Below are 12,653 nucleotides of genomic sequence, written 5' to 3'. Positions count from 1 at the left end.
GGTGTTATGTTTTCATGTACATTTTGCTGTCCAAATCGTATGCTAAGCTCCAATGAATATTTTCTTTTAAATTTCGATTAAAGTTTAGTAATTTCAACATAACCTCCTAGGCTGTAACAAGCGCGGTTTGAGCGTGTCTGTTGTGTGTGGAGGGAGTAAAATGAACTGAACATAAATTGAGCCCAAAATAAAAGCAATTTAAAACAAAGATAATAATGTAATGAACGCATCGATGAGCAAATGCAAATGGAAGCAATCGCAGCATTTGCCTTTTTCTCTAGTTTTATGTATTTTTTGTTCTATTTATTTGGATTATGTAAGTTACGTTCGTTTGATTACTTTTGATAGTTTGCTCGAATGATGTGTATTAAAGCAGTTAGTCACAGATGAATAATTTACAAAAAAGTTAGAGATTACCACAAGGCGCTGACTCTTATTTACACAACTGCTTTAGTATAAATATTCGTTAACATTAATATTAAATGTAAAGCAAACATCATCAACAACATCCACAAATATTTAAAGCATAACTCATTAGCGCCATGGAGCTATCATTAAAGTAGAATAAAATAGTTTTATAATATCATATGATAATCTTAAGGAGTGAATGAAATATAACATTACAATTAAAATTGAATTTAAAATCACTTTTCTTTACTCTTCTTGGTCTCAGAGTCGATGAATACCATTTTAAACAAAAAATGCTTAAACAAAATAGCAAAGTAAAACAACAAAAAATAGAACAATTCAACAAAGTTACCAAATAATAAAATGGTAAACATTGAAAAGAAATAAATACACACAAAAACCAATACATGTTTGTGAGCAAAACATCCTGCTTTGAATTGTTCGAACAATTAACACATCACACCAAAACCAAAGATTCGAAATGTTGTTGTGTTCTTTTCGAAGCAATCTTCCTTTCCATTCTTTCTTCATAAGGCACATTGCGGTGTTGTTGTTTTTTCTTTGTTTTTGCAAATTTTGATGTTGTAAATTTTGGATTTTTCGAATGCAAATACATATTCATAAATTACGGCATCGCGCTCATCATCCTAAGTGCTCTCCTTCTTCAATGTTTTCAATTGCATCTGGGTGGTTTGTTAAATTTTCCTGTTCGTTGCGTTTTCTTCCTTTTATTCTTTGCTTCTTCTGTATTGTTTATATGTGATGATGATAATTTATGAATAGGTAGTATTCGAAAATGTATCGAAACAAGAAGATAAAGCAGGTAGTTTACGTGAGAGTGTATCGAAGCTGGTCTGCGACTGAGACGGACTTGGAGGCCTTGGCGGCGAAGAAGTCCATGGTGATTCTAAAAATAAAGAGAAGAAAAAAAAGAGAACGAAAACGATATTTTCTTTGCGCATTTTTGTTTTTTGAGGGGGTGGGGGGTGGTTTTGGGAGCAGTGGGGGGAGTGGTGGTTTTGTTTTTTTTTTTGGTAGACAAAACCGGAAACAAAAAAAAGAACATTTTATATTTGAGAGTGTAGAAAAATAAAGAAAAATGTATAAATCAAGGAAGCAAACCGATAACTTAAAGAAAAGGATTGGTTAAGAAGAGAGAAAGTAACTCTCCATCAAAACTAATCATCTTAAGATAAGAAAAATAGAAACATAGTTGAACAAAAAGGGGAAAATTCTAGCTACAAAAAAAAACGCACGCAGAGAATGCTACAAATGATTCCGAATCCGTTGTTCCGCACTGCCGTTCTACCTGGAAAAAGCCTGTCGTTTAAAGAAATATAGTCGTACGCAAGGGCTAAACTACAAATACAAAATCAAAGAGCGAAGTTTTATCTTCCCCCCAACGTCACAGCCGGTGAGTCAGAAACGGATAGGGATTATTCATCCAGCCACTAATTGCATCGAGTGCAGTTGTTCTGGACTGCACCTTCCACCATTTCCGAGATTCGCATGAGTCATACAGGCGACATTGCAGCAAAAGGCACAGCGGCACAGATCTAGTACGTAGGTGCTTGTTTGGTAAGTGGTGTTAGAAAGTTAGCGAAATGAAGTATGAAACAGACATCGACAAAGCGCATATTTTGCATAACAAAAGCTGAGATTGAATAAAATAATCGCCTGTGAAGGATGGGGGAGTGCAGAACTTCGTTTTAAGTGTCATTTATTGAATTAGAAGAAAAAGTGATCGCGTCCACCTTTCCCTCCTTGGCAACACGAACACACACACACGCACACATTCTGCATCGTCATGCACGGCCAGCGACATGCGACAAAACACAGCGCCTCCTAAGATTAGATTTATTTACATATATGTGCACACATACCAGAGAATGGGAGTAACATCAACACACATACACCAATCAGAGTTGATCTAACGGACAAATTGAGAAAAAGTGCGACACCTCAACGACGGTGGAAGGAAATGTGGGACAAAACGAGGTTCTCTGTGTGTGGAGGACGACGACACGTGGAGCAACAGATGAGAAGACGCCCCCCACGCACGCTTTCTGTTGACCTTCGCTGATGATCGCGATGATGATGTTGCCCTCCCGCATTTCCCTACATAGCATTGCGTTGTGACGAAGTTCTCATTGAGATAGAAGCTCTTCAAAATTCCTCAAAATTATTTGTTGTTTTAGTCTCAAAAGAAATATTCCATTCCAGATGCTAACGACGAAGCCCTTGTGTTCAAATAGCGAAAGGAATGCCCAACCAAAGAGCTGAACGTGTTGCTATACCCTTCTCCGTTAGCTGCTACAGCATGACATTCCACAACAGCCAGCATAAACACTCACAGATTCCTAATCTTCGAGAGAAGCAACAGCAAGTGAGCGCGAGCACACCGCTGGCAGATGTCGATGACCCACAAAACTCTACACCGTCCGTGCGTTGAATGTTTGAACATAATACGCACACACACACAAAACCATTCCACTAGGGAAAAGTAAAACAGCGAGAGAGAGAGAGAGAAAGAGAGAGAAAATCGCTAGAAACGCAAAACATGTGCATGATGAAAACAAAGAGCCATTTCTACCTCTCTATTGGCTATTGGCGGAAAGTGTGAGCGCTGTGGAAGAAATAAAACATCGCCTACTGCCAGAAAACATCGCACTTTGGGGGGGGGGGGTTTTGGGGACTGATATTTTGGGAGAACGGGGAAGCAGCGTAGGCAACAATCGCCGGACATGTTTTTTTGGTTGTTGCGTTTGTATTTGCGGAATTAAATCAAGCCTCCCTACTCTGCCTCTGGAGAAGTTGACTTCTGTTGCGGGGGGAACTGGAGAGAGGTGGGGGGGAACTAAAAATTAGGTTACAACGCACGACCATGGGGACCAACGCAGGGGCGTAATTTTAAAAGATGGTCACCATGCACACATTAGAAATCGACGCAAAAGAAGACATACGTGTGTGTGTGTGTGTGTCTGTCTGTGTTTGGTAAACAAAAGGTCTGAGGGTTGTGCTTTTTCACTTCCTCTTTGACTCCCACCCTCTTAAGCATGAATGTTCGAGGAATCGATCAGAAATGTGTTTAACTTCTTCACGTGTTTTTTGATGATGATACAGTTTTACAACACTCCGTAAGCGTCGCTTTACCATATGGAACCATAATGGAACCAATGCCTTCGCTCGGCTAGTATTGGAAATTCAAGTTTTCATTCAATTCTTTGGTTCAATTCACCATATTGGTTTTTAACACAAATATTACTTCGACAGAGATCGACTTGGCTGTTGACTTGACAAACATCACGAACTACAACAAGCCAGACCACAATTTACATCCTTTGACATTCATTACTCCATTTTCAGCCACATCCAGACACTCCAACAACATCGAAGGGCACACCCCAAACTGGGAGCCAAGCCCCTGTTGACTATGAGTGAAACTGGCCATCTTTCCTTTTGTTTTTGTGCTCGTTTTTTGTATCCAAAGCGTACCTTTTTGGCATCCAAGCGTGTTGCAGCGTTTGCAATTCAAGCGTGATAAGGCGAGACCAGAGGGGAGAAAGTGATAAATACAACATTCGAGAGAAATTCATAACAGATCGGAGCCCCAGGCCCCTAGCCAAACCCAAGCTGAGGTGGTCAAAATGCTAGCTTGAGATAGCCCGGGACGTTCGGTTTGATAGTACTAGAAGTTACATATATTCTGAGCCATGGAGGCGTTGTCAAATCTATCCAAAACCTCTTGATTACTTTCAAGAGAGGTGGAGTTAGAATGTCTTTGCACACACACTCGAGGTGTACGAAAGTTACGTCCTCGCCTCGGAGCGGAGTTGGTTTGAATGACGGACTCCTCCAATCGGTCTTCTCACCTCAAATTGCGCCTACTAAGTGCTTAATGTGCTTGTGGATATCCTTACAACACTTGAACGTGGTGGGACGTCCATTTCCGTTGTCTCTCCACACATAAATGTCCCAAAATCATTCTAAGCACCTACTTTCACACACGATTAAGAAGTTTTCGTGCGATATGAACAATTCAAAACAAGTCTTGGACGACCTCAAAAATGGATTCATCTTTTCGTAAGTCATCCCCTACTTACATCTGGATTTGTTTTAGTGGGACCGAAGTGAGGTGCGACGACCCTCAAAACTACAAAACCAATCGATTGGTGATGATTAGTTTCGATCTTTTTTCTGTTTTCTTGTTTGGTATCATCCATCTTCTTCTTCTTTGGCTCAACAACCGATGTCGGTCAAGGCCTGCCTGTACCCACTTGCGGGCTTTGGCTTTCAGTGACTAATTGATTTCCCCCCATAGCAGGATAGTCAGTCCTACGTATGGCGGCGCGGTGGTCTATTTGGGGATTGAACCCATGACGGGCATGTTGTTAAGTCGTACGAGTTGACGACTGTACTACGAGACCGGTATCATCCATATCTCATCTAAATCTGCACCATTTCACCCGCTCAGGTCAAGGGATATTCTACGAATACCACAGCTTCCATCTGGTCGATCAGACCCTATGAACCATATGACTGCGAAGTACAATGCATTTCGTGACTTAAAAAAATATCTTCAAAGCGGTTCAAAGATTGACTCTGGCTCATACCACGGGCGATCTAATGCTGCTGCATTACTATTACTACTGTAACAGTAGCTGCTACAGTGGGATGTTACAACTGTATCCAGTAAACCCTCTATTAGACATCTGCGCCCGTTGAAGTAAATATCAAACAATAATAATAATTCTGGCTAAGTATTTACCACAAAACCAATTGTAATTAGCCACAGACCTAGTTCAACACTTTATAAAGGCTGAAGTTATGATGAGTCCAGCGTATTGGATCGATCATCCCAGATCGAAAACGGATTTAAATGTCACATTTCATCTGCATAACTGACGATGGTCTCATGGTAAAGTCGTCAACTCGAATGACTTAATAACATGGGTACATCATGGGTGTTCAAGTCTAGAATGGACCGTCCAGCCGTAGCAAGGATCATCCGGGGGCTGTGCCTGGTAATGAATTAAGTCTCGAAAGGCTTATACTAGAAGGCTGAAGAGTATGATATGCCAATTATCCTTCTGATTAACGACCACGTGGCACAGAGCATTCCGAATACCTTTAAGATATTATCTTTAAGTAATGTAGGAATGCAATCGTAGCACAGCAATTCGAAAATCGTGCTTCCAACGGCTTCAAAGAGGTATGACACAGAGAATGCAATGCAAATTGTCGAAAACGAATGTCTCTTGTAATAGATCTTTAACAAAAAGTATGAAGTTCTAAAAGCAGCAATGATCATTCTGGCCTCGAAATGTGTTTTGTATCTTCATCTGGCGCAGATGCAACCGGAAATTTTAGCCACATGCCCTGCGTGACAGTAGTCCTAGCCTTCGTTACAGGTCCTAGTTGTTTACGTATTAAAAGATGACACAGTCTAGCCGCTTATTACCCACATATTCGATCTAATTTAATAAACGATTATTGTCACGTGGGTTTTTTTTCTGGCGTGGCCACGTTTGTACACAAAATGGGATTTTGACGTGGCCGGCGAATACAATTGTTCTAAGAAAGCACTCGCTCCTATTACCGTTATGATGTAATTAAAATAAGATATTGCTGTGAATTGATAAAATCCAAGCTCAACATAATTGCATCATACATTTCATCATAATGATCAACACAAGCGATCTGCCTTGTTTTCCTATGCATTATGGCATAATATCAATCATGATAATTATTTGAATTTTATGTTGTGTAAAAGTTAAAACCACCCCAGCATGCCGAGTGGCCCAGCATATCCGGCGAATTGAGACCACCCGCTGGGTTGTTGACATTTGTGCAAAGCAAATTTCGCAACAGCACAAATGTACACACACACACAGGAACAGTCCCATCTTCTATCTTCTAACGCCATCCCTTTCCTCCTCTCAAAAACTGTCCATTTTCACCTTCCAGCTCCTCGCTAATCAAATCAACAGAAAACCGTCGTTTGGGACAAAAGGGAAGGGAAAAAGCCCCAACCCCCACCCTCCCCCACTCCTTTTTCCAAGTCCGTTCCAGCGAGTGACAAGACACGAGACAAAACGCGGAATGGGGCTGCAACATAAAGAAAAACACCAAATTCTATGCTAGAGTTTGTGGCCTTTGTGTCAAAGCGGCGCCATCATCAGAATGTGTGTAAATTGATGACGAGAGTTGTGTGTGTTTGTGTCTGCGTCGGTGTTGGTGCACATTGGCGATGTTTTGGCGATGTGTTGGCGCTCTTCTTTTGGGAGGGTTTTTTTTTGCTCCTTTTTCTCTTTCGCTCACGCACTGTTTCGTTTGGCGACTATCTCTCTCTTTCTTCCTCTCTCAGCAGCCATTGACACACAGCTAGACACGCACACACACGCCAAACAGCGCACAAACAACACCTTCTCAATACGCAAGTGGTTACACCACACACACACACTACTACACACACATTGCGCTACATCTTTGACCACCGTAACACCGAGCAGAGGGGCGCCATTCCGGGGCGTTCTTCCCTTCTCATCTTTCACACCGCACACACCGATGTCAACCGATCGCTGGACCGCTGGGCCCTATCAACAACATTCACACACACATTGCTTCCTCCGTGAACAAAAGGGCAGGTGGTGTGTGCCCATACAACAGAAGGCCCAGAAACGGGACGATTGCTCTATTCAATTACATTATGCTGTCACATAAAAAAAATCATGCTGTCACGGTGACACGCAACCCCTCGGTATGTGTGTAACTGTGCGGGGGGGAGAGGGTTTTTTTTCTTCACTCTCATATTGCCTCTGATTAGTAGTACGCAACTCGCACACACACACGCACACGCACATCGTCATGAGTTTTCAAAACACACAAACACACGCATACACACATTCGCACTCAACAGCCACTTGCGCACAACAGTGCGAGACAGGGTTTTCTTCACGGGGTTTGTAAGCACCACACACACACACACACACAAGCGCATGTAAATACACAGTGGCAACACGCACACTACGACAGCACGCTTCTCTAATCTTGTCTAATGTGTGAAAAAATGGCACCTCGAGTGAAATTTGCCCCGACTTTTTGGGACATTCTTAAGGACAACACATGAAACAATTTTGATTTGTTTTTTGTTAATTAACTTCCTGTTTTTTTTAGTTTTTTGCACACCACTAACACCACGATGCTATTTCCCGTTGTGAGTGGAAACGGCGAATACGAAGATGGGAGCATAAGGGAAAGGGAAGGGGAGGGACAGAAAGAATCTTCCACACCACCTGAAGCGAACCATCACCATCGAGACACACTACGGCCACACCAACACACCACTACTGCACACACACACACACTTATTCCCGTCGCCCTATACAAGGGGTTAAACTGCTGCTGCTGCTGCCTTTGGTGTAATGATGAATCGATGACGATCAATGCTGATTGCATTGTGGCTTGTGTGTCTCGTGCATTTTTTTTTTTTGGTCGCCCCTTTTCCTTCCCGGTTGGTTCATCATCGCCCGCCCGACCGAGGGAAGGCGCATTTTTACTTACGTTGGCCTACTGGATACATTGTTGTGAATGTATGTGCTGGCTGCTCGTTGCTACGCTGCTGGTGCTACTGCTGCTTCTGCTTCTGCTCCTACGCCTGCTGCTGCTGCTGCTGCTCCGGTGGGTCCGGCCGTCTTTTGCGGGACAACCTTGTTTCACACACTCGATTGCGGCCACGGCACACCACACACTGGGGTGTCTTTCCTCTTTTTTCCCGTTTGATCTTGCTCCACGCACACAGGCACACACACACACACACACACCCTGACACACTGTGTGTCGCCCTTAATGTTTCCCTTCTGCTCCACCCGACCCGAGATGGTCCACACACTGTGGCTCTGTGTTCTCTCTCCCACCACACCCCCCTCGCTGACGGGGTACCCGAGACACGCGCTTTGTAGGGCCCACTTTCCCGTACGACCACCGACGCGAACCGCACCGAAACCCGCGCCACAAACACCGGATGCAGGAGTGGTTTAAGCTTTTCACACAGTTTCACTGCCGCCCGTTCGCCAACAGCGCGCGTTTCGCTCGGAAATTCGAAGAAGAAAAAGAGTGATGCATCCGCCACAACTTTTGCTCGTTCCGCACACAAAACACACACACACACAGGCGCGCGCGCACGCACGCTCGTACACAGAGCGTAAGTTTTCAACCCGCTCGGACGGTAAACGCGCGCGTGGCGACGAAAAGGCCTTCAAAGATGGGCGAAAGGCTTTTCGAACACAGGCGGTTGTGGGGTGATGTTCCAGTTATAATTCCGGTTTTTTTGTAATTCAATTTGGTTGTGTTTAGTTTTTGTGTGGTTTTAATAACAGAGGATTTTTAAGGAGTTTAGATAAAATCTTTGGACAAGTTATTTTACAATGAATGTCATCGTATATCGAACACGGCGAGCACGAAGGCTGTGTTCTAATTGCTATGGAGTATGACCAACCAGACACGACACATCAGACAAGCTTCATACACATGATACACATTTACTTTCTACAAGAAATCGTGGGGCAATCGTCCAGATAAAAATGAACAAAATCTTATTTAAAAAAAACACAAAAAAGCATAAATTATTCAATATATTAGTGCTATGACGAAAAAAATCTTTCTTACACAGCTTTGTTTTTTTTCTTGTTTTGAAAATTAGTTTTTGCACTCAAACGTATACTTTCTCGTTGAACAGACTATTGAACGGTCGCCTAGAAGCAGTGTAAGGGAGTGTTGCAACAGAATAAGGGGAGTTTGTCAAGCATATTGTGGAGCTGTTATTTGACTGTGAGTGCCGCTGTAAACACCCTGAACATTTTCGTAAATTTCCCCTAGAATTTTCGCGTATGTCAAATCTCGTGATTTCCAGCCAAAATTCCACTAGTTTTGGTGGAATTTTGCACGTAGGAGGTGGTTTTAGCCATTTATTTAGTTATTTGATTTGATTCTGACTGAATTTACCAGTTTTCAACCTTTTAAATTTGTTTTTAACGTTCGATCGAAAGGCAAAGTATTTGACATTTGAAAATTGATGTGTCAAATCAGTACAATGAGCAAGGTGGAATGTATAATAGGTGTGGTTATAGCGCTTTTGGCGATCCCCCCCCTGGGCTCCGATTTTGACAGATGGTTTTCCGCTTGTATATGTATTGATGGATTGTTTACGTTTTGCATGGTCAATATTTGGTGGAGATCAATTTGGGTGAATACAGGGTTTTCAATGATATTATTGACATGTTCAGCGAGTTGTTGATTCGTTCGGGCATATAATTGACACTTTCAGCGAGATATTGAATTGTTCGGAAGCAGGCGTTGACATGTTCAGCGATTCTGTAGAGCTGTCATTTGTTTTGTTTACACACTGTGCCGCAGGGTTCAATTTTTCATCCTTAAAAGTCCTAAAAGTAGCTAATAATCATTTCCCAAGCTGTTTAATTCATGAATTAGTTAAAACAAACATATTTTTACGAAAACCGTTTGTTTACCTTCTGATGAGAATGATCCAAGCTGCAGTCCAAGGGGTACGAAAGTGACAGCTCTATAGTATCGCCGAACTTGTCAACGCCTGCTTCCGAACAATTCAATATCTCGCTGAAAGTGTCAATTATATGCCCGAACGAATCAACAACTCGCTGAACACGTCAATAATATCATTGAAAACCCTGTATTTTAGTTTATTAGAACACAGTCCGTGATTTAAAATGGAAATTTTCCTTCGAGAACTTGAAGCGTTCGCCAAAAGCGGAAAACTAACTGTCAGTTTTCTTCGTCGATTCTTCTTCCATCTAGCTGTCAAAACGGGCTTATAACTTGACCTGTTATCTTTACGGTCCTTGACAATGAGTTAAAAAATGGCAAATTTAGAAAGATGCGTAACTCCGAATACGCGTATGAGAAGATCCGCGTATCTTCGCGACTATTTTTATTTGAACTCTTTTCTTAAAATAAATTTTCTGTATCTAAATGACCACCACAATAAATTTAGTATTTTTGATTTATTTTAATTTTATAAAACAAGAAAAAACCTATGCAACATTCGTCCGTGACGCACCATTTGTCTCATGCGACAAATCGCTAGAGCACTGCCTAACCCAAGTTCGAACATCATTTTCGAACACGAGTCCGAGCTCCAAAACGTCAACCCTTGCACAACGAGAATTGTTATGAAACTTGCCGCACACGCAGTCGGCAAACAACAACCATTTCTGTAGGGAGTGCAACAATTAAACTTCCTCCAGCGTAACGATGTCCATCAAGGTCGGTGGAGCATTCCGGCGGTCGGGTGGCATCGTATCGGCCATCGGCAAGCAGCTGAAACTGGTCAATCTGAAGGGTGTGCAGCGCATTACGGCCACCTTCGACCCGTTCGACGAGAGTGCCGTTCCAACGAGGTAAGAGCCGTAACCAGTGATCCAGCTGCCCATCCCGCCCCGCCAGTTCCATCCTACGACTCGCAAACGCGCCCCAAATGCAAAATGGCCCGCTCCCGGAAAGTGGCCAATGCGCACGCGTCTGTCACAGGGCGAGAGAAACGCGAAACGCCGTCGTCGGTGGGTGATGTGTATTTTGAGAACGAACAGCTAAGGCAGAGGAACGCAGTACGACCGAGGCACCGAGTTTTCCATATAATTTTAGGGTACGGTTTTGAGGCTGATTAAAGTTTGAAAAACCCCCGATTAGAAGTGAGCAGCTGCAGCATTACACAATGTAAGGAAGGGTGAAGGAATCGCAATCGGAACAGCAGAACGGGCGCAACAGTAGGTTCGGACAAATGTAGCCATTCTCAGGCGAAGAGATAGGACGACGGGAAGGTATTTAGTAGGCCACGGCCGGAGGGAATAGGAAGGAAGGACGGCAGCTTACCATTGAATGATTTGCCCATTATTACTCCGTTCAGTTGAATGTGTGTGGCCATATCCGAGTAGGACAGTGGGTGCAGCTGCTGCGTTGTTCCGGGAGTCAGTTCCCGTTCGGTGGACATTGCCGCCTCCTCGCCTCAATCGTGCGCCGTGTCTGTAAAGGCAGAGGGAGAAGAAAAAAAAAAACAAGCACGTGTGTGAGAGAAAGAGCATTAGCGGCAGGGTTTTGCAGCTTGTGAGAGCGAATCCAGAACGTTCGAGAAGAATGCGCGACCAGAATGATGTTGACGAACAAAAACATTTAATTAAACTGAATTCATTTCCACATTACTTTTTGCAGAGAATTTGTGCACCATCTTTCCGCCCCGAAGATATCGCAGACCAATCCAACCTGCCTGCTCAAGACAGAGGTCGTGTGCGATCGAAGGCCCCCATCCATCGTCTTCCAGCTAATACCATCGGTGCAGGGTAATTGTTAAGCGTACTGTTCCACCCTTTCAAAACAATCCTAATGCTCCCTTTTCCTCTACTACCATCCCTAGCTGAAGCAAAGCTGAAAAAGATTGAGCTGAGCAGCGCCAACCTGTCCACGCTCGAGCTGCTCAAGCTCTGCAACAAGCACGTGAGCGCACTGGCGCCGAAGGAAATCGCCACCAGCGTGGTCAAGACCAAGTCGGAAAAGAAGGCAGGCGGAGCGGGTGGTGGTGGCAAACGGCGCTAAAAAAAAAGGACGTCAGCAAACCAGCTCATCAAACCATGCCGCACAAGAAGCTGAAGGGCGGCCACATGGCGATCATCGAGAACTGGTACCACCAGATACCGGCCTTTACCGACGTGTTTACCGAGGAGAGCTTCTACATGTTTGCCGTCTGCTTCGTGCTGGCCACCATTGCCGTCGTGTTGGTGCTGTCCCGGTTTATCACGCTGAAGCCGGTCGATTAGTCGATTGTTTGCTAAGGTTTTTTTTAATGAAGACATAAGGTGTAAGGTGATGACTGAAGAGGCGGAGCGGCGGAAGCAAGAAACGATGTAAGTAGAGATAGTAGCAATGATAAAGGCACCCGGTTCGAAAGAGCTGGAAAATAATGGACCGAACGAGCGCTCGAATGCCTGTTTTTAAAAAAGGGGTGTAGATTTCTTTGAGAAATTGTCCAAACAAGGGTTTTGTAGAGTTTTCTACTTTTTTAACATTCGTTTTTGCTTTTTTTTGTTTAAATTTCCCTTTGTTTTGCTTAGTATTTCTCTTTTAAATAATTTAGTTTAATTAAATAATCCCGTTTTCCACTTTGCACCTTTCAAAACTCCAATTTTTCTTCTAATATTTAATGGAATGGCATCAGCAAT

At 43.3% G+C, this 12,653-nt stretch overlaps 3 protein-coding genes across 12 annotated transcripts in view; 2 read left to right on the top strand and 1 right to left on the bottom strand.

Annotated features, from left to right (window-relative positions):
- LOC120903739 (protein argonaute-2) overlaps window positions 1-12,653 on the bottom strand; it is a 38,290-nt gene that overhangs the window by 12,141 nt on the left and 13,496 nt on the right. For 7 of the 9 annotated variants that reach the window (XM_040313337.1, XM_040313338.1, XM_040313339.1 and 4 more), the window contains 2 exons: window positions 11,314-11,463; window positions 1,241-1,315 (listed from right to left, as the gene is read on the bottom strand). In XM_040313337.1, the coding sequence (XP_040169271.1) occupies window positions 1,241-1,315; window positions 11,314-11,431 (193 nt within the window). In that variant the 5' untranslated portion in view covers window positions 11,432-11,463. Of the gene's footprint in view, window positions 1-1,240; window positions 1,316-7,971; window positions 8,597-11,313; window positions 11,464-12,653 lie in introns of those variants that run through there. The other 2 variants (XM_040313343.1, XM_040313345.1) reach the window with 2 other exon arrangements.
- LOC120903743 lies at window positions 10,594-12,059 on the top strand. 2 transcript variants are annotated; one of them, XM_040313348.1, is made up of 3 exons: window positions 10,594-10,841; window positions 11,650-11,777; window positions 11,852-12,059. In XM_040313348.1, exons 1-3 carry the CDS (start codon window positions 10,696-10,698, stop codon window positions 12,028-12,030), a joined length of 453 nt encoding a protein of 150 aa, XP_040169282.1. In that variant the 5' UTR covers window positions 10,594-10,695; the 3' UTR covers window positions 12,031-12,059. The 2 variants fall into 2 exon arrangements, with proteins under 2 accessions (XP_040169282.1, XP_040169281.1); XM_040313347.1 differs by lacking the exon at window positions 10,594-10,841 and adding an exon at window positions 10,889-11,086.
- On the top strand, window positions 12,039-12,404 carry LOC120903744. Its single transcript, XM_040313349.1, has one exon. The coding sequence runs from the start codon at window positions 12,066-12,068 to the stop codon at window positions 12,249-12,251; it is 186 nt and encodes a 61-aa protein (XP_040169283.1). The 5' UTR covers window positions 12,039-12,065; the 3' UTR covers window positions 12,252-12,404.

The sequence above is a fragment of the Anopheles arabiensis genome, chromosome 3 (genome assembly GCF_016920715.1).
Source record: "Anopheles arabiensis isolate DONGOLA chromosome 3, AaraD3, whole genome shotgun sequence".
Taxonomy (NCBI): domain Eukaryota; kingdom Metazoa; phylum Arthropoda; class Insecta; order Diptera; family Culicidae; genus Anopheles; species Anopheles arabiensis.
This window is presented reverse-complemented; position numbering and strand designations above follow the sequence as displayed.